We start from the raw sequence: 27,258 nt of genomic DNA, 5'->3' as shown, positions 1-27,258 counted from the left end.
TAGACCTAATAAGAATAGCTAAAACCAAACTTTCATTAGCACCTTTCTGTTATATGTAAATGAATCAGTTGACTATTCAATAGCCCCAAGGGGTCTCCACTACTTTATTTATTTATTTAATTTTTTCTTTTTACCAGTATCGGGGATCGAACTCATGACTGCCTACTTGCAAGGCAGGTGCTTATGCCGCTGAGCTAAATCCCCAGCCCTTCCACTGTTTTTACGAGCAATTTAACCAACAAAATACTTAGGATTGGACAGGAGCTTGAAGTCAGGAAAAGTGAGAATCCCTGTGCAACTTTTTTCTTCTACCGTGGCAACTTCTGATCCTTCGGGGTCCTTTGAGCAAAAATAAAAACAAAAATTAAGTTTAATCTTTTGTTAACAACTTAGAAATACAAAAGCTACACCAAACATACTACATGCTCGATAGTTCTTATAGAAATACACACTAAGTCACATCAGCACATGCAATGTTGGTGTAGTGTTGAGGCAGTGAGTGACTCGTGCTGGTCAGGCTCCTTAGCAAAGATGACTGTCAGCAGCACAAAGGCACATTTTAAACGGGCTTAAGTAGGACTATAAATATTTAAGAAAATGCTGAACTCCTAGCAGAGGTCTTCCTCATAAACCTCTTTCTTGAATAGGACTTTGACAGTGACAGTCCACAACATCATTTTCATAATTTCACTGCATAGCCAAAGGCTCCCTTGGGTCCCTCTTGTCTTTGATATCAAACCCGAAGACTTGTGGACCTGCCACAGCAATTGTCTCTCATGTGGTCCACAGCTGTCCTCCATATGGAAATCTAACAAGCAAATAGCAGATTAGGTGAGGCCAGACATTCACCGTTATGACAAGTCCACTAGGTCTTGCCTGTCCCACCATAACTCCCCAAACACAGCCCATGATAGTACAAATCTGCCACTGTCTCTCCCTGAGGTACTCCAAGGCTGGGTAGTTACAGCTATACCACTGTTACTGTCAACTCTGTGACCTGCCACCCTACTTCTTCTGGCTCCAAACCTCTGCGTGCGTGCGTGTGTGTGTGTGTGTGTGTGTGTGTGTGTGTGTGTTTTCCTGGAGATCAAACCAATATCACTAAGGAACATCCCCAGGTGTCCTTACTTTGAGGCAGAGTCTCATTAAGTTGTTCAGATGAGACTTGAACTTGCAATCCCACAGTTTAGCCTCCTTCAGGACAGGCATGACAGGAGTTTGACACCAAATTCAGCTCTGACCTCTACTCTTCTGTGCACCCACATCTCTTATCAAATCCTCTTCACAGTTTTATTTAAGTCCCAGTTGAGAATGCATCTTTGTCCTTTAGGAATTCTCTCCAGAGAAGGGGACACTTCTTCATCAGCATTGTCTCCCCTTCAAGCTGGCTTGCTAGAGTAGCTTTTACATTACTCCTTACTTGGCTTGCTATTTTATGTATGCTGGTGTGGTCTTCCAAATTTATATGCTCATAGAACACCATAATCCCCAAATTAAAGGAGAGATGTTGAAGTACGGAGTCTCTGGAGATAGGCTTGGGTCTAAACTTGATTTAGCTAATTATTACCAGTAGGATGTCAGTTGGTGTTTAGTTTCTCTAACCTTTAGTCCTCTGTTCTATAAAATGTTCTATAAAATGTAGAAATGATTAATGATTAACCCATTGACTGATTCACTTTAAAGATGGGCCATCAATAGGTGTTCTTTAGTGGAGTCATTAAATGTTGAGGCATTTAATTTATGCACAAAAATTATTAAGATCAGAGAAGAATAAAATTACCATATTCTACTCACAGTAGATGCTGAATAAATGCTTCCTCAAATTTAATATTGAATAACTTACTGTCAGATACGATAATGAAAATTCTTCATTTAAATAATGGAAATGCCAGGGTTAAATTTTGATTTAAAGTAATGGATACTCACTATAAATATCAAAGTAACTTCTCTTGGGGATGGTTTTAGGTCGTTATCCAATGAGTAAACTCTAACTTTCACTGTAAGAAAAATTTCACTGTTAGGAAATCCATTCAACTCTAAATGATCTGACAATACTATTAGTAACTCTTTAATACAAGGTCCTTGAAATTTTAAGTAAAAGTAAGAAAACAAAACATAAAATCCAAGCTTAAAATCTCATATTGTGGTGATGGAATTTAGCTTTTATTAAAGTTGGGGAAAATTATTTTCCAAAGAAAGTTCATATACAACTTCTTTTAAGTATTTCTTTTTATGCACTTTAAACATGAATCAACATATTAAGAACCATTTTTGCTTGATCTTTTGTATTTTTAACCCACTGCTAGGTAAGACAGACTTCAGCTCCCTAGTGTCTGAAATTATCATAAAATAGAGGTAAAAATAAGTTGTATCAACATAACCCAGTCAATGAAGCATTCCCTAATTCACAATGAAGATGCAAGCAAAAATCCGCATATCTAAAGATATGACTGAGTATCTGAGCACTCAGAATGATGAAAACGTTACAGACCTGATTTCTTCCAAGATCAGATACCAATCCTGGCTAAGGCCAGGTGTGCTAGCAGGCCTCTGTTCTGTCCTATTGCTAAAATTTTGGAGGGAATCTCCAGTTTATCCCATCTGTAAGCATCACCACCCTTCACCATCATGGTAAATGCTCATTCATGAAATGTTCTTGCACTCAGTAGATCCTAACTAGCTGGAGCTTCCTTCCCTCCCTGAGATAATTTTTAAGAAGGGATTTACTGAAAGCAGACTGAAACCTCCAAATAAAACATAAAGTAACAGATATTACTAGGGAATCTTGGCAATTTATTTTACAATGTTCATATAAAATGAAATATTTGTAAGAAGACCTGTTATTGAGAACAAAAAGGGGAAATTTTTAAAGTTAAAATTCAGACTCTTTTATTAAGTGTGATTTTACAATGTATCACCACATTCTGCACCTCGCCTGCTCTCCTCAAGCTTTCTCTGTGTTTCCTTGATTAAAAAAACAAATTTGAAAGAAGCCTCAGCATCATTCTAGGAAAAGTTCTACCTTTAAAACTCCCATGTTTTCTTATTCTTTGTTTCTGTAATTTACACTTTAATCTTCAGTTTATCAGCTCTTTACTTTTGTGTATAACATAAAGTAAGATTTTGTTTTCTTTTTTCCCCCAAAAGACAAGCTATGTGCCCCCCAAATATTCACAAGATCATCCCACTTTTCCACAGTGGAATAAAATTCTGTTCTTATTATACCTGGTTGTTCCAAATTATAAACAGATCTGTCTGTCTGAATAAAAAGAAATCCATTGTCATAGCTTAGTGGGATTTTTATTTCTCTTGAAAAATGGATTGATACAACTTCTAAATATACATATGAAACTGCATTTGGTCCACCAGATAAATCTTTTGGCTGTATCTGTTTAAAAATTAATGGAAAAAAATAAACAAAATGTTAATGAAAAATATTATGCAGTCATCTTAAAAATAAAGCAGTGCTTTTCAGACATCTATGCTAATAATTTGATTATTTATATCTAATAAACATATTCTGAAAAATGAACACAATAAATTAATGTTTGTCAAGAATACTTCTGTATTTTAGTTTCTTATAAAATTTAGTTTGAAATAGCAACTTTCAAAATTGAGCCAATTCAATGTCTCTTAAAAATGATAATCACCTGCATTGAAAAAATAAATTTTTATTAGGCAAAATGACAAAAGACATTAGGAAGAGATCAAAATTTAAATGCTCATCAGTAATAGAGGTATAAGAGAATAGAGATGAGGGATTTGTGTTAGGTAGACAGTGAACTAAATGACTTGTCACTTGGTGGTATGAATGAATAACATATTCTTCATATTTGTGATAATATTTGCATTTGCGCTGAAAGTCTAAGTTTTTACTAATTTTCTATGTCTGTGGGTCACAGTATAATTAGTACCAACTTATTGAAATATATTGCCTTAGGTCAGCATAATTTGTAACAATAAACATTTCTCTAATTTTCCTTAAACATTCTTCACAAATTTGAAAGAAAACTTCTTTGGTTTAAGTACAAAAAGAAAATGTAAAAAGTCTATGATGGATATATATTTTAGGATAAAAAACAATTATTTTTTAAATAGTGAAATGTTATAATATATAGTTTTGGAAAGTGACTATTCAAAATGTCTCCATTAATTTTCTTAAAATTTTATGAACAGAACCAAATCCTATATTTACATGTAGGTTTGTGTATATATATGTGTGCATATCTTAATACTGTATAAAATTTAAGTATAGGGCTGGGGATTTAGCTCAGCAGCATAAGCACCTGCCTTGCAAGCAGGCAGTTGTGAGTTCGATTCCCGGTACTGCTAAAAATGAAAAAAAGACAAAAAAAATTTAAGTATATAAATTATATCTTCCTAGTATTCGCCATACGATTTTGACCCAATTACATGTGTTGATTGATTTACTTTTCAACTGGTGCTACCAAGTATTTTCATTTTAATAGCCATTATCTACTTTACTCAGATTTTCACAATTCCTTAACTGCCCTCAAATCGAAAACAGATTCTCCATTTATAGATTACTATAAATATGAATGTAATGATATCTCACATCATCTAGACACTTCACTTAAAAGTCTGATATGTCAATTTTTATTCATGCATATAAAATGGATCAGTGGACTATCTACTTGTAATTTTACAAAAAAATCTGCCATGTAAAACAAAATATAAGAAGAATACCTACAGTTAAGTTTGCAGAGTTTTGAAATTTATTCTCTGGAGATAAATCAACTTGGTCAAAAGCATATGTAAAACTTTTTTCAGGATAACTTTTAATAGTAATGATCACAGAAAATGATTTCATATATCCATAAGCCTGAATTACAACATTTTCAGAGGTTCCAAGATAGAATACTTTAGGTGCTGAGATAACATACCTGTTGGAATAGTAAAATTATGCTGTCAATCTGTTAATAAAAGTTTTAATATTTTCACTTCAATGAACCAATATGCACTGTTAACATTTCTTAAACTTAGAAACATCTTTTTTATTCCTGAAAATTTCGTTAGCCTGGTAAAGACAGAATACTTTACAGAAAGGATGAAACTTCAAGAAGGCAGATAGAAATGTTTGTTCTTAATCAATTGTGTCCAGGAAATGTTTCCTAGACCTCCTGGTAAGAAGTGCAAATACAGATCCTAACTCTGTTTTTGGAATAATCCTCTTTTAAACAAAACACCAATCAAGAAATTACTCTTTCCTGGGGAGAAATGTGAGAGCACTGGATACACAGTGTTAGGAGCTAAATTATGCATAGCTTGCAAAGCATTTGTATTAAAACACAGACAAGGAGCAGCGGTTGCCAAAGGAAAGAAGAAATTCACTTGGATGCCTCAGAAATAAGAAGTTAATTTCATCAGACATTGATTAAATTCTGCTTTCTCTATAATTACAACTAAAATACGTTTCAAATGAAAATGGCATCTTTCACTTACACTTGCTCCTGTCCCCAACTTCTTCCCAAGTAGAAAAAAAGGCAAACTATGATTAAAATGTCCATGGTAGGAGTAGCATAAGATCACTGGTACAACGTCTCTTGAAATTGTCCTGCTTTTTGTGAATTCAGTTTGAAGAATTTGTTTACATTAGTTCTCAAGTTAATTATTAATGTCAAATAGTAGGATCACTGAGAGGGAAACCTTGGAATTTAAGTAACTATTGAATGTCCATGGGTATTCTGGGATTCCAGGAGGAGAAACTTGATTTTGATAGTTAACATAGAAAAGACACCCTCATGTGAATCTATGGTGAAATGCCAGCACAGACACAAAGAATTTAAAGGGCTATCTGGTCTTGAACAGTTTTAGATGTAGTAGTTACTACTACATCTATGACCAGATGTCCTTCAGATGCTGAATGTTGACTGTTAAAAGTATGCTGAGTGCATACTTCTTCAGGAAACTCGGGTCAGCCCTGGAAGGTAGCTTACCCAGAAATGCATGAGAGGTTACATCCTTCTGATCTTGTTCAACAATCAATAATTGACCACTTGTGAAGATATAACTCGCTAGGTCCCATGACTCAAAGTTTAAAAGCTGTGTGGTGACATTCATGCCCTCTATCACGTGATCAGCCTGAGGCTGGATCTCAGTAGAAGCTGAGTTTTTTGCTTAGTTTTTCCATGATCAATTTGTGCTTTGTCACTGTTTATTGGTGTCTCTTAAGAGTGGTTTTTAAATAAATTATTTTCATGAGAATGTCTTTCTCTTTAAGGCTGTGCTAGGGAATCAATCAAAACTTAAGGACACCATAGGGAACTCTTGTCCTGGACTCCATGTGGAATGTCTTAGGTAGATAGAGATGATTCTGAGGCTTCTTTGGAATGAGTCTTGTAGATTTTTAGAACAGACTTAAAATCCCAAGACAATTTCCCAAATGCTGAGCTGCTTCTAAAACTACAATTGAGCCATGAATGGCCAGGACATAGACCAAGAAGCTATGAAACTATTGTCTTAGGTTCTCAGGATGTGCTCAGCCACATGCAGGGCCCATACTGACTGTCTCTGTGGCTGGTGATGAGAGTGCTGGGTTTGTTAATCGTTCCTTTACCTTTTACTCTATCTAAACTGCAGGCTCCATGACAACAACTACAAGGGGGTTATACCCTGGAACTTATCATAGTGCTAAAAGATACTAATTGCCAAAGGAGATGATGTTGAAAGGTGGGCTGAAGGCAGATTTTGCATTCTATGTGGAAGAACCTGGGCTTTATTGTGTATGTGATGGGAAACTGAGAAGGGCGTTGTGGCCTTGCTGTTCAGACCCTGAAGATGATGCCATCTCTTTAAGACGTGTTTGTGTTCTTTGTTCATCAAAAGGAAAGTAAGCTAGTACATATTGTGGAAAATATTAATCAAATTGTCTGCAAAATAAAATACAAACAGAAATGGATAAAAACGTGGGATGTCAAACACAGCAACTTTCAAAAATGATCTACATGACAACACACAATTTTGATGCTGTTTGAAAAAGGGGTCTCATAACTACAAATCTATATTCACGGAACTGTATGAGTGGTGAATGAAAATTATGAGGTAAGAGACTTTGTAGAAATGTGTGCATATCTTTTGACCTGGGCCAGTAGACTAATATTTAAACCATTGTTCAGGTTCTGAGCCAAATCAAATAGAATATTGCAGGAATCACGGGCAGGAAAATTACTGATATAGAATGCACTGAAAAAGGTGATATAAAAGGATCTGTAGATCACTTGGTACAACAGATAAATCTGGTATCAATACAGTCCAGAACATGGTCAGACCTACACTGACAGAAAAATTCCCATCTCTAATGGGGCCGACTGTAGCCGTGCTTTAATTTTTGGTTAATTGTGTCAATAACTGAAGGCATCCAAAAGGGGAAAAATAATAAGAGCTTCATTTCACAGGTACATTTACACTGGATCAGCCCTTCTCATGCAGGTGTCAAATTTTTGCCCCAAGAGAACAAATTTCTGTTCTTGTTTTGTTCTCATTCTTTGTTCTTGTTCCTTGTTTTGTTCTCATTCTTATGCACAAACTCACATTGCCATCAAACATAGTGACAAAGATTTGGGGACAAAAACAAACAAGACAATAAAAACAATAAAACTTCATCCTATTATCACTACATGGGTAATTTAGGCCAGAAATCATTCACATTTTCAAATAATGTACTGATCGAAAAGAAGCCATTTAGGAAAGTATCATAATAGTCTGAGGAAGAGATGATAATAGGCCTAGAGTTACAACTCTAAGATAGACAGGGATGAATTTAGGACCATTTTAAGAGATTGAATCAATGTCTTTATGAGTAAAGTAGGAGAAGTGATAGATAACTTCATTCATTTCACAAATTTTTATTGAATTCTTTTATTGAATTCTAGGTGCCAGGCCCTGTGCTAGTTTGGGTGACAGTGGTAAACAAAATAGAAACTCATGGAACTGCAGGTTAAAAGGCATAGGGGTCCCTTTTTCTGTTCTCGTCATGGTCCAGGAAGCTTATATTTATAAATCCATGGAAACATTATTGGAGTTTTAGTGGGTTAATTTCAATCTACCACTTCCAGTGCAACCTGCAACAAGAAGGAAGACACTAAGTCATATTTACAGTCATACAGTCCCATCTCTAATGGGGCCGACTGTAGCCATAATTATTTACGAATGGCTGAGGGTTCCTGAATTGAAGATGAATGTTTATTGGAACAGAGGCCTCAACCCAGAGACTAACCCAGATTTTATTAATTCACTAAGAAGGGAGAGGCTAGAGGAGAGTGACTGAGAGAATTGCAGAAGTTATGTGAGTACTGTGAGCTGGTCTAGCTAGGAAGCCAAAAAAGCACCTCTGCAATAAGCAGGGAGAAGGATACACAGAAAAATCAATCTGCATTACACAACTGAGGTAGCATTTAGTGTTTAGCAGGTTGGTGCTTCAGTTCTGATGTGCCGGGGAAGCCATAGTCTCTTATCTCAAAGCTCAAACCCAGTTGACAGCTCTAGAGTATTGGCTCTGCATCCTGCTGGGCTTAACTGTTTATGGCCACACCAAGACAAAAAAACAGTGACTGTTTTCTGGTTTCAAAAACTACGCATCAGTACTTCGGCTAACCCTGTTTACATTGCTTACAGCCAATTGCAGGAAAAAGGAAACAGCCAGCTCTGTGCATGTCAGTACACAGATATGGCCGAGGTTAGCCAAAGTGGAGGTAATTGCTCTGTATTCAAGGACAGCCATCCAGGTGGTCCTCTACAAGAAGGGAGACAAATTTTAAGAGGATGTTAAGACCTTCTGAGTTTAATACCAGCCCAGGATAAGGATGCCCAGGTCTAAACACGAAGGGAAAATGCAGGTGATTTATACAAAATAAGTCCCTAGGAATATACCCACTGGGCTTCTGCAACTCTTGGCTGACACCAACCCTAAATATCATATCACTGACTCTGCAGATTTGACCTCCATGTGGGCTTTGGATGACATGACAGTTCCTTTAAGGGCCATAAAAGGTCAAAAGTCTACCATCTGAAGGAGGAAATGAGTCAAGCAGCTCACTAGCAGAAGTCATATGTTCATTGCTGCCTTGAGTCCTTCTTATTGGCTGGCTCCCACTCTGTGAATTACACCTTGTATTTTTTCTTGGAAATGATCACTGAAGCTAGGTGGGTGACTCTTTCCTCCCTCACTGCTTCATGTGTATCCCTCTATAAGCTCCATGCGGAATGGAAGAGGATGACCACCCCTGACAGTGGAGGAACATTTCCTCAGTCAGAGGTTTATGAGTAGCTGTGCTCCCTTGTTAGAACCTTTGAAAAAACTTTTGAGTAAGTCATTGATCATACTGCAACTCTCAGGTATCTTTCTCAGTCCTTTATTTAAGACATCAAGAACCTGGACAAGATCCTCAACCTGGTAACAGTGTGATGAAACTATAGTTTAAACTACACAATGAATGTTTACAAATTTTAAAAATGGATTACAATAAAAAAATGCACTGCCATTTATCTCCCCTCAAAATATTCTTCTCACTCACTTACACACTTATCCCATTATTCATGCCACTTTCTGCAGTAGTTCTGGAAGTCCTCTTTCATGAGTACCTTGTCATGGCTGCCTTAAGGTTCTGAACCATTTCAAAACATTTATGAAAAGTCTTGTCAAATAAAAACATTATACTACGCCCTCATTCACCTTATCTGCCAGATGATCTGACTATGCAACTTGTTGCTCTTTCCAAAGATAAAATGACCATGAAAAGCAAATATTTTGAAACAATACAGGACATTAAGGCAGCCGTGATAGCACAGCTAAAGACACACATGAAAGAGAACTTTAGGACTGCTTCAGAAAGTGGCAAGAACCACGGGATGAATAAGCTTCAAGTGAGGAGAAATATTTGGAAGGGAATTAAGGGCAAGGTGTTTTTTTACTGTGATTTAAAAAAAATTAGACATTCACTACATTTTGTATCACATCTCAGTAATGTCACACTGTCATTATTTGAAGAAAAATATCAATTGAAGAAGACTAGAACTGGGAGCGTCAGTTAGTGTGCTGTAGATAAGATGCTTTCGCGAGGAAGCAAAGATCAGTCTCGTCTGTGAAGGAAATCTATGAACTAACAGGGTTAAAACAAGCAGGTTTAAGCATTTGAGGGAGAGGGAGTTATGTGAAGAAGCCAGCATAACTGGGAGCCCACAACAAAAGGAATAAATGACAGAGGTGAACCTAGAGAGAGAGGGTCAGATCATGGCAGACCTTGTAGATTTCAATAAATACTTCATTCAGTATCAACTGCTAGCTTTTCTTTTAAATGAAGCACTCTGGATATCTCACTGGAATGTATTCACAGAAGAGGAAGGCAACAAAGCTTGCAGACAGATCAGTGAGAAGCTGTTATGTGGTATGCACTTGGTTAGAGTACACACTAGCCGAGACGTACAGAAGTAGAGCAGTTTGAAAGGTATTTCATAGTGATCGAGTGTCTGTGGAAAAGGGAAGAAAGAGATTCCAAGAATTACTCCCAGATTTCTGGCTGTTTGCAAAATGTTGATTACTGGTTAGAGAACAATGGAAGCAGAACAGGATGAAAGGAGAATAAAGGCAAATAATAAATTGTTTGCACTGAGTTTAAGGTTGAGTTTAGGATGCCAACGAGATAGATGCTAATGAAGTAGACAATTGAGAAGAGGAGAGTGTGAAACTCAGAAAAAAAAGTCAAGTTAAAGGTATAAATATCAGTATAAAAGCAGTATCAGAAACCGTAGGTGTTTTATGAAATTGTCCCAGGTCAGATTAAAGACAGCCTAGAAGGAAATTAGATTAAATATAAAACGGGAGCCGGGAAAGGAGTGTGGAAATGGCATAGTAATCAGATGTGAAAGGAATGGTAGTGGGAGAATTCTTTAGGGGTATTTAGAGCTTCTTAGTATGTAAGAGGTCGCATTGCCCACCAAGGACTGAGGTGAATTTTGGTGTGATTTAAGGGGAGTTGCTACTCGTGGTCAAGGCCAGAGCTATGCCAGGGATTGTTCAGGATAGCAGTAAGGGTTTTTAGTATTCTTTGATGATTGATCAAAATAGCCCCTGATGGGCCATTCGTTGACTGGGGGTGGAGAGAGCCAGGTCACATCAGGGAGTAAGCCCAGTCTGGGAATCAGCACTATGTGAGGGCCACCACTGAACTGAAAACAGAGCTCAGCCCTTTGCAGTGTGCAGATTGGCAAACAAGAAACACCAATCCTACCCATCCCACCCCCTACAACTAGCTTATCTACAGAAAGACAGGCTGTGATGATCGCTATCCAGCTGAAACACAATTGGATGCCTGTGGTATTTTGGCATTTCACTAACTTTGCAGGTCTAGGGCCAGTGGTCTGATCATAGATTCAGAGGATAGCAGTAAGCAGTGTGGCATCTAGGGGGATCTCCTTCTGAGGACTGTAACCATTGTTGACTCCCTATGGTCTTGTTTTGAAGTCCTATATTGTTTCCATTGTTTTGTTGAGCGGGGTTTTATTCTCTTTTGTTTCGTTTGATTATGTTAAATCCAGTGGCAAAAGCAGCTATTTCAAAGATAGCAAAATATATTACAGTAGCAATTTTGGATTTGATATTGGCTTGTTTTGAAGTCCTTTATGGCACTCATTGTTTTGTTTTTATTATTTCTATTCTATTCTGTTCTGTTCGATTTTTGCTATGCCCAACCTTATCTGCAGTTATTTAGAAGACATCACGGGGCATTATGGTAACTACTGTTGATTTTGTAACGTTTTAAAGTCTTGTGTCTCTTACAGTGGTTTGTTTTGATTGGTTTTATTCTGTTTTATCCTCTTTAAAATAAAATAAAAATTTTAAAAATAGCCTGATGCATATATTTAAGTGTTGGGCTTGTATGTCAAGGAATCTATTGTGTAAAATATTTACTCATTTATTTCCAATTTGTACACTGATAATTTGAAAAAATGTATTAAACTGGAAGTGCTGAATCTCAGCTTTAATCAATAGGGTAGACTGAGAAGGTAAACACCCTGTTAAAATTATGTGAACTCGACTTACATAACAAAGTTGGATTGGTAAATATTTAGGGAACATTTCAGGGCCTACTTTGCTAGAGAGGTAGTCTAACGCTACCACAATGATGAAAGAATTTGAAATAGCATATATTTTGATCCTTACCCACCGATAGGCTAGTCCTTCATGTATGATAACTATCCTTATGTTTTGACATTTCTTATGTATACAGTAATATTTTATCTAGCATTATCAAAGATGCAAATAGCACTTTGTGAGTACCATATTTTATGTTAATTCCATTTTTGAAAGGAAATTTCCCCAAATGTTGTGTAAGATTCACTGCCTTATTGGACAAAGAATGTTGACCTGAAGCAAAATGTTGTAACTATACCATTCCCAGACCAAAGCTATTCCAACTCTGTTGATGTCTATGTATTTATCTTAATGTTCTTTTTTCCTAGCTACAAAAATAATATTCTGAATCTCATTTCCAATTCATAATGTATATTATTATTAGAAATTAATGTGATATAATTGAAAATGTGTGAAATTACATTTAGGAAACTTGTTATAAGCCAGGTGCGGTGGCACATGTCTATAATCCCAGTACTTGGGAGGCTGAGGCAGGAGATTTGCTGTGAGTTCAAGGGCAGCCTGGGCTACATAGTGATTTCAAGGTCAATGTGAACTACACAGTGAGACTCTATGTCAAAAAGAGAACAACAGCAACCAAAACAGCAAAAAAGAAAGCTTGTTACACACAAAATGATGTGAATATCAAATTTTGCAGTTACTTTTTGTTTCGTTTTTTGGTGTTGAGTTTGAGCCCAAAGTGTTGCATTGACTGAGCAGTGCTGCATTCTGCTAAATCTTCAAATGTTAATATCTATATATTTAGGGTTAATATCTATATACTTAGGGTTAGGGTTTTTACATCATGTGCTATGTCTATCCTTTGTTTTGACTGACTGCTTTGTTTTGTCATATTTGTTTTTATTCTCTTCCAAAAAAAAAGTAATAAGACTATGGGAGTAATAAAACCCCAAATGTGTAAATTTTGTTGTAAAAAAGAAAGGGAAAAAAAGTGCTCTAAAGAATACAACTGCAAGTGTGTTTTGGTGTGTTTAGATGACCATATTACTGAGTTTTTGTTGGATCATTGAACACAACTGTTTGCAGTCTCACTGTTCGAATGTCAACTTTGTATGCTTTAATCCTGTGACTTGAACAACTATTTCTAAGATGACAATATGTAATCTATTAACTAGTGATTTCTTACCTTTTTTTGTAATTCTGTATTACTTGTACCCTTATACTGTTTTGTTTTTTTTTTCCTCCTTTAAATAAAAAAAAGATGTGTAATGGATAATGTTTAATCTGAAGCAGGATTTCAATGTAGATTTGCTGAATGAGTGGCTTATCAATGTTTCAAATACTTGGTTTCATGTGATTACTTTTTGGATTTCTCTCTATTTCAACAGATGAACCTTGTAAAGACGTTCTCCGGCAAAAAAGAAATCTACGAGAGAAAACAGAAGAACAAGGTACACTAAAGTTTTCATGTGATTGTTAAAAAGTTACGAGAATAGAATTCAAAAACTGTAGAAAATGAAACATTATATAATTTTCCCCATTTCAAAAGGAACAGGTGAAAATAAAGATAAATAGAGAGATCTGGTCCACAACCCTCAGAAAGATTAAAACAAATAAACACAGTAGTTCACATATGGTAGCCTTAATCAAAAGTAAATAGGACTTTATTATTTCTGTCTCTAAAATCCAAAATATTAACTTATGTCACAAATATTTCTTCTATTCCAACTTCATCTAGCAATTAAAATCATACTCTATTTTATTTTGATAAGCTCTGTGATTTGATTAACTTGGGGTATTCCTAGAAATCTATACTATGTTTCATATGTTTAATAGTCAATAACATTTCAGAGTTATCCTTTGGAAAATAAACCAACGAGAGCTATTTAAACCATTGATAACTTACCATCTTAAAATACATTTTTCTGGGAGTTAGTGATCTATAGTCAGCTAATAATCATGCTTGTGGTAATATAATAATGACTTCTCTTTACATGAGAAGTATTTTAATTCTGACCTTCACTGTCTATTCTAACAATGTGAAAAGAAAGAGACCAATTAATTTGAGCACTTACAATGATGTCATGTAAGATACATCTGAAAAAGTAGGATTTTAGCATGAAGAAGGAGATTCCTGTATAGTAAGGTCAGGCATCCTCAAATACTCAAGCTGCTTAGATATTTAACTCATTTTACTCAAAGCATGTTGAACTTAAAGTGGCAGTACCAGAGTGAGTATTTAGCTTAGATGCAGGAAACCATCTACCATTAGTGTGAATCAGCATGAGTACCTGGTGAGATCACCTTCTTCCTATTCCCACAGTAGTTCCAAGAAGAGGCTGGTCAGTCAACTAGCTATAGCTGTTATAGATCTGAACACCATTTGTCAGTAGAAACCAAGCGTCCCTCAGGATCCCCTCTAAGCCTGAGATGTTATGATTTGTGTTATCACCATTCAGCTGCTAGGTACAAACATGTGATCCTGAAGAAATGTTGCCATGATGGAGCCCGTAGTAATGACTATGAAAGCTATGAGGAGAGAGATGCCCGGATTTCTATAGGTCCACGCTGTATCTGAGCTTTCAGTGAATGATGTCTCCTTGCTGACAAGATCTGAGAATCTCTTAAATACAAATAAACAGGGAAACATGAGTTTGACATTTTCTATCAGAGTTCTGCCCACTATACGTGTGCGTGTGCATGTGTGTGTGGGGGGGTGATTTTATGCTGCTAATAAAGGCAATTTTCTTGCTTTATTTAAAATTGAAATTAGAAATATTCTTTATAAATGCCCATAGGAAAAATCTGTTATTCTTAGGAACTTAAAAAGGTATAATACAGAGAAAAGTATACAAGTCTAGAGTAAGAGTTAACATAACTTAAAGCCAAGTCATTCCATAAACTTGAATGTTTATTCTTTCTGAACCTCAAGTAAGGCTTGGATGAGATATCTCCAACATGTCTTTAAATTCTAACATTCTAGGATTGTGTAATATTGCAATTTTTGAAATTTCTGTTTATATCTACCCAACCAAACATAGCAAAGACCTAATATAAGGTTAAGTACTTGTTTTAACAACTGAAATCTTGTTTCACTTTAAGCTATGGGGTGCACATATTCAAAACTTATAAAATTACCATCAATGCATTTTCAGAACTTTTAGGACTTTTTAATTTATATACTATCTCTAAAGAAGAAACTCCAAATAATCAGATGAGTTATAAATGATAGTTAAAGGTCTAAATGGTATTGAAGTGTGTAAGATAGAAAACCATATTACTAAATTTTGTTGGATCATTGAACACAATGTTTGCAGTCTCACTGTTTGAATGTCCACTTTGTATGCTTTAATTTTGTAACTTGAACAACCACTTCAAAGATGACAATATGTAATCTGTTAACTAGTGATTTCTTACTGTTTATCTTTTTGAAATTCTGTATTACTTGTACCCTTTTACTGTTTTGTTTTCTCTTTAAATAAAAGAAATTTTTGTAAAAACAAGTCTAAATGGTAGCTTAAAGGATACCCACATTCTTGAAGTAGCATTCGTAGGATTATTCATACAGGAATTTCAAAAGTGTGGGAAACACTACTCCAGATAGCTAATGCAAACCAACGTTTCTTACCAAGTGAGTGTGTATCAGCCTTAATGCTGTCAATGTCAAACGTAACCTGGGATGAGAATATTATATGAAATTAGAGATAATATTTCCTGAGTGATTTTTCTGTTACTCAGATGACACTGCATACTACTTGAGGGTCAACTACTTTGAGGAATATTTGTGGTAAAACTTAGATTCATAGCAACCTCTTTGCATCACACTATGAGCTTCAACAGTGCCAAGGTGATTTGATATAGCATAGCTCTTGGCTGTCTCAGTGAAATGTTAGAACGTCACCTTACTAGGTCTTTATGAAGGTGAAATTAAAAAGTGTAAATATTGTTAATCAGTCAATATTATTAAACAAATTTTGCTTATTTGCATTGTCCACCAAGGATGAAGTTCTCTGAGAAACACAGCATTAGAATCACTTAGTGTTTTAAAGTGTTTCCCATCAATCATTTCATCTTATAAACCAACTGCGGTAAAGCAAACAGTGCAGGAATTATTTTTTTAAATTAAATAGGGAATTTTGGAGAGACTGTGATTTTCTGGAGTCATAAGAGGTACATCTAGATCCGTATTAAAGTCACCTCTTTCATTTTCAGTTGTGACTATTGTTATGTATAGTATGATTTTTTTACAATTTTAATCAAAATTTAAATAAATTAATGCTCATTGAACGGCTAATTATAAATGCCAGAAAAAAATCACAAATTATACTCCACAAAAAATACATTCTCACCCAGTTATGTAAATCACGTTAATAAAGTTTCAGTGCTACAAAAAGATAGTGATCAATTTCCTCTAGTACCTAACGCCATAGTCAAGATAAATTTATACTAAATAATTTTTTTAATGAATAAGGGAGAGATTGAGATAAAAGAGGACATAACAACATAACAATACAGGTCAAAGCATGACAGTTTCAGCAACCTAGTGCTTCACCACCAAATAACCCAACTTAATAGTAGTTACCATAGTGTCTTTTTCCTTGAAATATTTGAATATAACTTCATATACTATAGCTTCAAACATATCAAGTCAGTGTAAAACGATTCAAGAGGATGAAAGCATTGTAGGGCATTTAGAACCAGCTAACAGAAAACAAACAATGGTTTCTATATTATCTATTTGCCTATAACAATTTTTGTTTATACTATCACGTATAATAAAATATAGCAAGATACATCATGATACAACCAATGTAGACAGAAGAGCCATAGTTTGGTGGGGCTTCAAAACAAGATGATAGTAAATCAGCACTAGCTATTATGATGATTTATTTTCTTCAAAATAGCTGTTCATTTCATCATAGGCAATAATATCAAGCAGCCCAGAATGAAGCCATTCCAATTAATAAGTGAAAACATTATAAGGCTTCAAGGCCACATAATGGAGAATCATGATTACCACATACTTTTATATATTTGAATCATTACTTACATTAGAGAAACTATTTGGTATTCACACATGCGAGATTCACTTATTTCACTTATGAATATGGTCTCAAGCTGCGCCCATTTATTGATAAATATCTCAATGTGATCCTTCTTTATAGCTGAGTAATACTCCATTGTATAAAAATACCACAACTTTTTTTATCCATTCCTCAGTTGATGGACACTTGGGTTGTTTCCAAGATCTGGCGATTACAAATTGTGCTGCTATAAACATAGGTGCACATATATTACTGTGGTATGATGCTTTTAGTTCTTCTGGGAATATGCCTAGAAGTAGAATAGCTGGAACAAATGAGTCTTCCAATCCCAGCTTTTTGAGAAATCTCCAGACTGACCTCCACAAAGGATGTACCAGTTTACACTCCCACCAACAGTGCAAGAGAGTACCTTTTTCCCCACAGCCTCTTCAGCATTTGTTGTTGGTGGCTTTCTTGATCCTGGCCATTTTTTCAGGAGTGAGATGGAATCTCAGTGTGGTTTTAATTTACATTTCTCTAATGAGTAATGATGATGAAAATTTTTTCATTTATTTATTTGCCATTTGTATTTCTTCATCTGAGAATTGTGTATTCATCTCAGATGGCCATTTTTGGATTGGATCTTTGAATTTTAGGGGTCTGATTTTTTTTAATTCTTTATATGTTTTCGGCAGAAGTCCTTTGTTTGAGGAACAGTTCACTAAGATTTTTTTCCAGTTTGTGGGTTTTCTATTCACTATGTTGGAGTCTTCTTAAACTTTTTAATAAGAGGTGATCCCAGTTATTTCTGGGAAGTATTTCCTGTACGTTTTGATTCCTTTTCATGAATTCTCTACCTACCCCTATGTCTTCAAGGTTTTTACCCAATTTGTCTTCTAATAGATTTAAAGTTTCTGTTTTTTATCCTGCCAGTGGATCAATCCGTGGGGTATATACCTGGAGGGGGAACAGGGATGAAATAAAACAGGGTGGGAGGCAAAGGGAGATGGAGACAAGATGAGGAGTCCAAGCAAGTCTCATTTATTCAGGAAGTGATCACATCCTTTATGGGCCAAGGGTGGGCTGGTGGGACAGGAAGAGGCTATGGGGTGGTTTGTGATGGGTCATTGTCATGTCTGGGTATGTGACATAAGCAGGAGAGGATTATGGTTAATGTAGGCAGGCGCATTATGTACCCATAGGAGGGAGAGGCGGGGAGGCAGCAATGGGGCTGTCGCGCCACTCCCTACATCTCCTCCCTTTCTATATTATTTAATCAGGAGTATGGCAGGCCCTGTGAGGACAGCACCTGTCTTAGGTCAAAGACCTCATTACATGAACCCAACAGGGCCTTACCCGTCATGGGCTTGCAGGACAGCAGTTGGTCCTGTGCCTCTCCTAGGCGGCCGGTGGTGTAACATGTATGTCCTAGTTGCCTGTGTCTGGCTGCTTGTCCATTCGGTTAGGCCAAGTCACACCCTACATGTTTTAATATTCAGATCTTTAATCTATTTAAATTTAGTACATGGTGATAGGCATGGGTCTAGTTTTAGTTTTCAGCATATGGAGAACCAGTTTTTCCAGCACTACTTATTAAAGAGACTGTCCTTCCAGTGAATATGTTTGGCCCCTTTATCAAAGATAATATGGTTGAGTGTGTTTATAGTTGTGGTAATATCTTCTAATCTATTCTATTGATCTTTGGCTCTGTTTTGATTCCAGTACCATGTTGATTTTACTACAGTTGCTTTGTAGTATAACTTGAAGTCAGGGATTGTGATGTATCCTGCCTTACCTTTGCTGATTAGAACTGTCTTTGCTATTCTAGGTCTCTTCTCACTCCAGATGAATTTTAGGAGTGATTTCTCTAGATCTATGAGGTATGTTGATGGTATTTTTATTGGGATTGCATTGAATCTGTATAACAGTTTTGGGAGAATGGCCATTTTCACAATATTTATTCTTCCTATCCATGAGCAAGGGATGTCTTTCCATTTTCTGAAATCATCTTCAATTTCTTTCTTCTGTATATTATAATTTTCCCTGTATAGGTCTTTCACTTCTTTTGTAAGAGTAATTCCTAAATACTTCATTTTTTGGTTGCTAGTGTGAAGGGTGTGGCTTCTCCTATTTCTCTCTCTGTGATTTTGTTGTTAGTGTATAGGAATGCTATTGATTTTTGAGTATTGATTTTGTATCCAGCTACATTACAGAATTTATTCATTATATCTAAGAGCCTTCAATTTTTGGCCATTTAGTGTGATACTGGCTGTTGGTTTGTGATAGATGGCCTTTATTATATTGAGGTAAAGACCATCTATTCCAATTTTCTGTAAAGTTCTTATCATGAATGAATGTTGGACCTTATTGAAAGCTTTTTCTGCATCTATAGAAATGATCATGTGATTCTTACTTTTGGTTTTATTGATATGGTTGATTACATTTATTGATTTACATCTGTTGAACCATCCCTGCTTGCCTGGGATGAATCTCACTTGGTCATGGTGTATAATCTTCTTGATGATTTGCTGCATCCTATTTGCCAATATTTTATTGAGGATTTTTGCATCTGTTTTCATTAAGGAGACTGGTCTATAGTTCTCTTTTTTTAGTTGGGTCTTTCTCAGATTTTGCTACTAGAGTAATATTTGCTTCCAGGAATGACTTAGGAAGGATTGCTTCCCTTTCAATTTCATTGAAGAGTTTGAGGAGTGTTGGCATTAAGCCTTCTTTGTATTTCTTATAGTATTCTGCAGTGAATCCGTCTAGGCCTGGGCTCTTCTTTGTAGGTAAAGACTTAATTACATTTTCAATTTCATTAATAGAAATTGGGTTATTCAGCAGTCTTATGTCCTCTTTACCTTGCTTTGGTACTTCATATGTTTCTAGGTATCTGTCTGTTTCTTCTGTGTTATCAAACCTTTGAGAGTAGAGGTTGTCGAAATAGGTGTTGATGATCTTCTGTATTTCTATAGAGTCTGTAGGGATTTCACCTTTTTCATATCATATTGCATGAATTTGAGCTTTTTCTTCCCTTTTTAAAATAAGGTTGGCTAGGGGCTTATCAATTTTATTTATTTTTCAAAGTATCAACTCTTTGATTCATTGATTCTTTGGATTGTTTTCTTAGTCTCTATTGCACTGATTTCTGCTCTGATTTTTATAATTTCCTCTCTTCTTTTGGCTTTAGGCTTGACTTGCTCTTCTTTTTCAAGATGTTTGAGGTGTAGCATCAGGTTATTTATTTGTATTCATTCTGTTTTCCTGATGTGGGAACTCAGTGCAATCAATTTTCCTCTGAGGATGGCTTTCATTGCATCCCACAGATTCCAGTAAGTTGTATCTCTATTTTCATTTTCTTGTAGGTATTGTTTAATTTCTTCAATTTCCCCTGTGGGCCACTGATCACTCAAGTGTGTGTTATTCAGTTTGCATGTGTGTGTGGGATTTTGGCATTATCTTTTATCATTAATTTCTAATTTCAAAGTGCTATGATCTGATAATATGCAAGGGATAATTTCAAGTCTTTTGAATTTATTTAAATATGTTCTGTGAGCTAATATATGGTCTATTTTAGAGAATGAACCATGTACCGCTGAGAAGAATGTGTATTCTGATGTTGTTGGATGGAACACTCTGTATATGTCTATCAAGTCCATTTGTTCACATGTGTGATTCAGTTCTGTTATTTCTTTGCTGATTTTCTGTGTGGTTGATCTGTCCCTTGGTGTCAATGGTGTGTTAAGGACTCCTGTTACAATTGTGTTACTGATAATTTGATTTTTCATTTCTGTTAATACTTGTTTTAACTGGGTGCTCTGGAATTTGGTGCATATATATTTAAGACAGTTATCTCTTCCTCTTGAACTTTTCTCCTAATGAATATGTAGTGACCTTCTTTGTCTCTTATGATCATTATTGGTTTATTTTTTTTTTTGTCTTTTTCTTTTTTATCGGTACCAAGGATCGAACTCACGACCACCTGCTTGCAAGGCAGGTGCTTATGCCGCTGAGCTAAACCCCTAGCCCCCTCATTACTGGTTTAAAGTTCACATTGTCTGCAAACAGAATGGCTACTCCTGCCTTTTTGGGGGTTCCTATTGCATAAGCTATTGTTTTCCATCCTTTGACTTTCAGTCTGTGAGTATCCTTCTGGGATAGATGGGTTTTTTGTAGACAGCATATGGTTGGATTTTGTTTCTTGATCCATTCTGCCAGTCTGTTTCTTTTAATTGGTGCATTGAAACCATTTACATTAATGGTTATAACTGTTACATTTTGGTTTATTGTTGACATGTTATCTTTCTGCTGTTGTATCTTTATCTTTCTGTTCTGTTTAATTATCTGCTTTGCTTAGTGGTTTTTTCCTTGGTGTATCTAAACTGTCTTTCAGTATAATATTTTTTGCAGGGTTGGCCTGGTGATCATGAAGTTTTTCAGCTGTTCTTTGTCATGGAAGTATCTTAATTCACCATCGATTTTAAAGGACAGTTTTTCAGGGTACATCAGTCTAGGTTGGAAATCATTTTCCTTTAGCGTCTGAAATACTTCACTCCATGCTCTTCTTGCCTTTATTGTTTGTGTTGAGAAGTCTGCTGTGATTCTCATAGGTTTTCCTTTATAGGTGATCTGTCTTTTGTCTCTGACAGCTTTTAATATTCTATTCTTTTGTTCTATTCCTGGAATGGTGATTATTATATGTCTGGGTGTAGTTTTATTTTGGTTATGGCTATTTGGAGTTCTATATGCCTCATTCCTGATATCAGTTTACAATTTCATGTTTGGGGAGTTTTCAGCAATTATTTCTCTAAATATCTCTTGACATCCTTTGTATTGTCTCCTTCTTTTTCATTTATCCTTATCAAACTGATGTTGTTTTTCTTTGCATCATCTTTCAGGTGTTGTATTGTTATTTCTTGATTTCTTGTTATTTTTAAAAGATCTTTACTTTCCTGTTCACTGGCTGCAATCTTGTCTTCGAGGTCCGAAATTCTATCTTCGCATTCATTCAGGCGGTTTTTACAACTTTCAGTGTTGCTTTTGATTTCCTGTATATCTCTTTGCATCTGTTTTATATATTGTTTGTTTCTTACATTGTTCATCTAGAGATTCTATCCTTTTGTTTAGTTCCTCCAATTTTTTAGCTGTGTCTTCTTTAGATATGTTTTGCATCTCCTTCATTTCTCTTTTTTTAAATTTTTTTTAAAATTTTATTTAAGGAGAAAAGAAAAAAAAACAGTGAAAGGGTACAAGTTATACAGATTTACAGAAGAAAAAAATGAACAGTAGGAAATCACTAGTTAATGGATTACATATTGCCATCTTAGAAATAATTGTTCAAGTCACAAAATTAAAGCTTGTAGAGTGGACATTCCAACAATGATACTGCAAACAGTTCTGTTCAATGATCCAATAAAACTCTCTGATATCATTTTCTATCTTATACACTTAAATATACAAGCAGTTATATAGTTTAGAGCACTTTCTTTTCCTCTCTTTTGTACAATGACTATTACACATTTTGGGTTTCATTGCTCCCACGGTTCTTATTGCTTTTTTGGAAGAGAGTAAAACCGAATGTGACATAACAGAACAGAATCGGTCAAGTCAAAAGGGTGGACATAATAGATAATGTAAAAACATAATACAAGGTGATCAACAATGGTTACCATAATGCCTCCCGCTATCTCTAATAGAATTGCCTATATCATTAGTTATAATACAATTGAACAAAACAGTAAAGAATAAAACCGACAAAACCAAAACATTGGAGACATTGTAGGTCTTCAAAAGTAGATAAAAGTCAAGGAGAATGGGCGTTATAATGAATCTCATTATCTTCACAGCTGATGCCTAAACTTTTGAACCTGATACTATCCAGCAAAACAGAATAGGGGAACATCAGTCAAAAACAAGATGGGGAGAGTAATACAGGGCTTTAAATCGAGATAATGGAAAGTCAAAGTGGGTTACTATAATATTTCCTGCTATTTTTTTCCTTTAATTAAAAGGATAAAAATAAGAAAGTAAATAATGGAGTGGAGATTGAGATAAAAGAGGGCATAACAGCGAAACAGCGCAGATCAAAACATAACCATTTAAGCAGAATAGTGTTTCACCACCAGATAATCCTGACCTAAAAGTAGTTACCATATTGTCTCTTTCCTTGAAATCCTTGAGTACAACTTCGTATACTGTAGCATTAAGTATATCAAAACAATGTAAAACCATTTAAGAGAATGACACCATTACAGAGTATTTAGAATCGACTAATAGAAAATGAACAATGGTTTCTGTATAATCTCCTTGTCTTTAAAAGGTTTTTGCTTATACTATCGTACATAATAAAATCCAATAAGATACAACCTGTTTAGACCATTGGAGACAGAAGAACAAAAGCTAGATGAGACTTCAAAACAAGATGATACTAAATCAGTATTACCTATTAAGATGTCATTTTCTCCAAAATAGCTGTTCCTATCATCCAATCTTCTCTGTCTCATTTCTGTTGAGCTCTTTTTCTGTCAGTAGCTGTCAGTTTGTCTTCTTCATTTTGTTCTCTGCTCCATTCGTTGTGGCCTCCCTGCCACTATTTCTGGATTCTTTGTATTTTTCTTTTTTTAGAATATCCTGCAATATTCTCTGTAGAGTTGAATTGGTGGTTGCAAATTCCCCCAGTTCCTCTTTATCCTGGAAACACCTTGTTCTTCCATCAATTTCCAGGGACAGTTGTGCAGGATATCTCAATCTTGGCTGGAGGTTATTATCTTTCAAAGCTTGAATTATTTCCCCCCACGCTCTTCGTGATTTGATGGTTTGTGCAGAGAAATCTGCTGTAATTCTGATGGGTGTTCCCTTGTAAGTGGTCTGTTTCTTGTCTCTGACAGCTTTTAATATTCTGTTCTTGTATTGAATTTCTGGAATTTTTATTATTATATGCCTGGGTGTTTCTCTGTTAGGGTTGTAGGTAGCTGGGGTCCTATATGCCTCATAGATCTGAGTATCTTTACCTTTTGCTAAATTAGGAAAATTCTCCTGGATTATTTCTGTGAGTAGCTTTTGTAGTTCACTTGTTTGTGTCCCTACATCTTCTTTTATGTTCTTAATCCTTAAGTTATGGCTCCTCTTATCATCTTGTCTTTGTATTATTGCTGTTTGTTTCTTTGTTATTTTTAAGAAGTTTTTCATTTCATTCTCCCATATTACAAGTCTGCCCTCCAGCTCAGATAGTCTGTCCTTAGTTTCTTTCAAGCTGTTATGCCAGTCTTGGATAGACTTTTTTATTTCTTGGTAGTCCCTTTGAACCTGTTTCACGTACTCTATGCTTTCTCTGTTTTCTCCATCAAACAATTCTCCCCTCTTTTTCTGTTCTTCCATTCCACCATCTGTTTTTTCCTGGGTGGTGCTTAGCATTTCTCTAACTATTCTGCATACTTCTAGCTTCAGGTCGTTCGTTGATAACTTCATTCCTGAATTGGTCTATGAGGCTCTCTATATGGCACTTAATGTCTATTGGTGTGGTGTCCGCTTTTGCCTGTTTCTCAGAATTGGGGGCCGAGGAGCCTTTCTTGTTGCTGCCTTTTCCCATATTCTCTTTTCCTTATATATATGCAAGCTTACATAGGAGGCCCAACTTCCCTCCCTGTCAGCCACAGCCTGATCCAATTGCGCTGGCTAGGTGTTCCCACCTACCGCTGTGCACCAGGGAGTTACGGACTAGACAGCCTACACGGGAGTCACCCCTCCGGCCACTGTCAGGCTCTGGGATCTGGGTTGGGCCAGCCTACCGAGTTTGCCAGCAGCGTCACGCAGGCCAGGCACTTTTCACCAATCCCGTCCGAGAGGGGAATGTGTGGCTGGAGTCGCCACCGCACCCTGCTCTCGCAGGACTGCCCTAGCCCAGAAAGTCCTCCACTGGAGTCAAACCGTGGTAGAGTGTCAGTTTCTCTCACTCACCTCACCACAAGTCAGTGTACACCTCCCTGTCCATCCTGTTTTCGACTCCGTTCGCAGACTCCCGTTCACAGAGCTTCTGCGCCTCTCTCTCCTTGCCGAACCAATGTAGAGGCAGCCAGCCGCCAAGTGGTGGGAAACCCAAATCGCGGCTTCCAATGGTGTGGGGTTCAGCCTCCACACCGAGTCTTTTCTGTTCCTATTTCAGCACCAGGACTGCATTCCAAGTTGGTTTCTCTCAGCCCAGTTCGTTCCTGAGTCAGCAGAGCATATCTCTACCGGCTTATGTCTCCTTAGTCCGCACCATTCCTGACTTCTGAGCCGAGCCTTTCAGAGAGCCTCCGGTAGTTGCTGTTATCTGTCCGCCATGTTCTCCCGGAAGTCCCTCCTTCATTTCTTTTATTATTTCCTCTTTTACCTGATATATTATTTCCAGTTTGAATTCCTTCAAAGTTTCCCAGAGCTGCTTCTTTATTTCTGTTACTATTGTTTCAGGTATTTCAGGTATATGGCATATATTTTCTTCTATGTACATAGCTCCTAGGCTTTCTTGGGGGGATGGGTTGGGTGTTTGAGATTGCATTTTGGTCTTTCATTTTGTCATTTTCCTAAATTACTGTGTTTCAACTGTTGTTTCAGAATTTCCCCTGGTTGTGTTGTAAATTGACTCTTATGTCCTGGGCTCTTGGGACTCCTCTTGTAGTAGCTCCATCCTTGGGCAGCGAAGCCCCTGGATTAAAAGAGGCTTGCCAGGCTCCTCTCAGGTAGACCTAAAGCTTCCTCAATTTGCACAGTTTCAGGGCCGGACCAGAGTCACCTCCGCTCAGCTGGATGCGCACCTTCCAGTCCCCAGAGGTGGTAGTTGGGCCCTGGGCGGGAGAGGCGGTAGCAGGGCCAGCCATGAGTCTGGTAGCCACATAAAGAGATGCAGTTTGTGCCAGGAATGCAGTTCAGTGGTAGAGCACTTGCCTAACACATACAAGGGTTTGATCCCTAACTGCCGGCCTCTGCTCGGCTGATGCTACCTTCTGTCCCCAGTGGTGGTAGTTGGGCCCCGGGCGGGAGAGGCAGCAGCAGGGCAAATTTCTTCATTATAAGTGTTATTATGATCATATGTTTTCAAAACACTTAAAGCTACATTTTGAAAAACAAAATGGCTCGATGTATTTTCAAAACTAACACAAGACGACTTACTTTCCTAAAACCCACCACATTAAGTTGATCATAGAAAAGCAGACAAGTGTTCCCTTATTTCTTTGCTCACAGCCTGTCCTGGTGGCCACACTTCGTGAAGCACTGCACCAAACCATCCCACCCCATTGTAGCTATGGAACTGTGTGATTTAACTCCCTGCATGGGCTTATTTGACTGTTCTTAGCTGTCCTGTCAACTGGGGTCAATGCCAGCCATGAGTCTGGTAGCCACATAAAGAGATGCAGTTTGTGCCGAGAATGCAGCTCAGTGGTAGAGCACCTGCCTAACACATACAAGGGCTTGATCCCTAATACTGTAAAACTTCAACAACACAAAACAACAGAGAGGCACATACAGTTGGACCTGGAGAATATAGTATGCACCTGCATCTGCGGACACATGAACCATATAGGTCACTTGAAAAAGGAAATGAAACTGTCCAGAGGCAGATGCTCTGGCATCTTCCTTCGATTAGAAGGAAATGGTTGTGGTGTATGACTTTCCCCTCACCTGCAGCTGGTTCTAGTGATTTTCTTCATTATTGAACAAGACTGAATCAAATACTAATTCTGCTGTCTGCTCTCCTCTGATGACATAATACATCAGGAGTCGAGCTGAAGGAACCATATTATATGTCACTAAAATGGTTATACTCTCATAATGTGACTCTGGAATTTTCTCCTTTGTGCCAAATTGTACAATTTGGCCCTTGGATAAAATCTAAAATAAACACTTAAAACAACAACAAATACACAAACAAAACTGTGGCTCAGGATAGAGCCTTGCACTAGAGCAAAAACTATGTTAAAGAAAAATAATGTGTATGTATGTACAGTGCACCAAGAACTTTATGTGTATTTAATTTCTTTAATCCTCAAGAACACTAGGAATATTACCTCCATTAAAGAAATAGAGGCTCCAGATTAAGTTAATAGGAAATTAAAGATGATTATTGTACTATGTCCTGTTATTTTTGGG

At 36.6% G+C, this 27,258-nt stretch overlaps 1 protein-coding gene and 1 pseudogene across 3 annotated transcripts in view; both read right to left on the bottom strand.

Moving 5' to 3' along the window:
- The window catches only part of LOC100732721 (complement C5-like), a 37,517-nt gene extending 31,901 nt beyond the window's left edge, over positions 1-5,616 (bottom strand). For 2 of the 3 annotated variants that reach the window (XM_063259774.1, XM_063259769.1), the window contains exons 1-5: positions 5,464-5,615; positions 4,712-4,904; positions 3,226-3,388; positions 1,927-1,997; positions 248-339 (exon numbers count right to left, since the gene is read on the bottom strand). In XM_063259774.1, coding sequence (XP_063115844.1) covers positions 248-339; positions 1,927-1,997; positions 3,226-3,388; positions 4,712-4,904; positions 5,464-5,528 — 584 coding nt within the window. In that variant the 5' untranslated portion in view covers positions 5,529-5,615. Of the gene's footprint in view, positions 1-247; positions 340-1,926; positions 1,998-3,225; positions 3,389-4,711; positions 4,905-5,463 lie in introns of all 3 variants that reach the window. The other variant, XM_063259777.1, reaches the window with a different exon arrangement.
- Positions 5,617-26,079: 20,463 nt separating this feature from the next.
- The window catches only part of LOC111754269 (complement C5-like), a 39,005-nt pseudogene continuing 37,826 nt past the window's right edge, over positions 26,080-27,258 (bottom strand).

This window comes from Cavia porcellus, unplaced genomic scaffold, assembly GCF_034190915.1.
Source record: "Cavia porcellus strain 051 isolate PalLab524CR breed Dunkin Hartley unplaced genomic scaffold, mCavPor4.1 scaffold_1, whole genome shotgun sequence".
In the NCBI taxonomy this organism is placed as follows: domain Eukaryota; kingdom Metazoa; phylum Chordata; class Mammalia; order Rodentia; family Caviidae; genus Cavia; species Cavia porcellus.
Note: the sequence above shows the minus strand (reverse complement) of the source record. Positions and strands in the feature narration are given on the sequence as shown.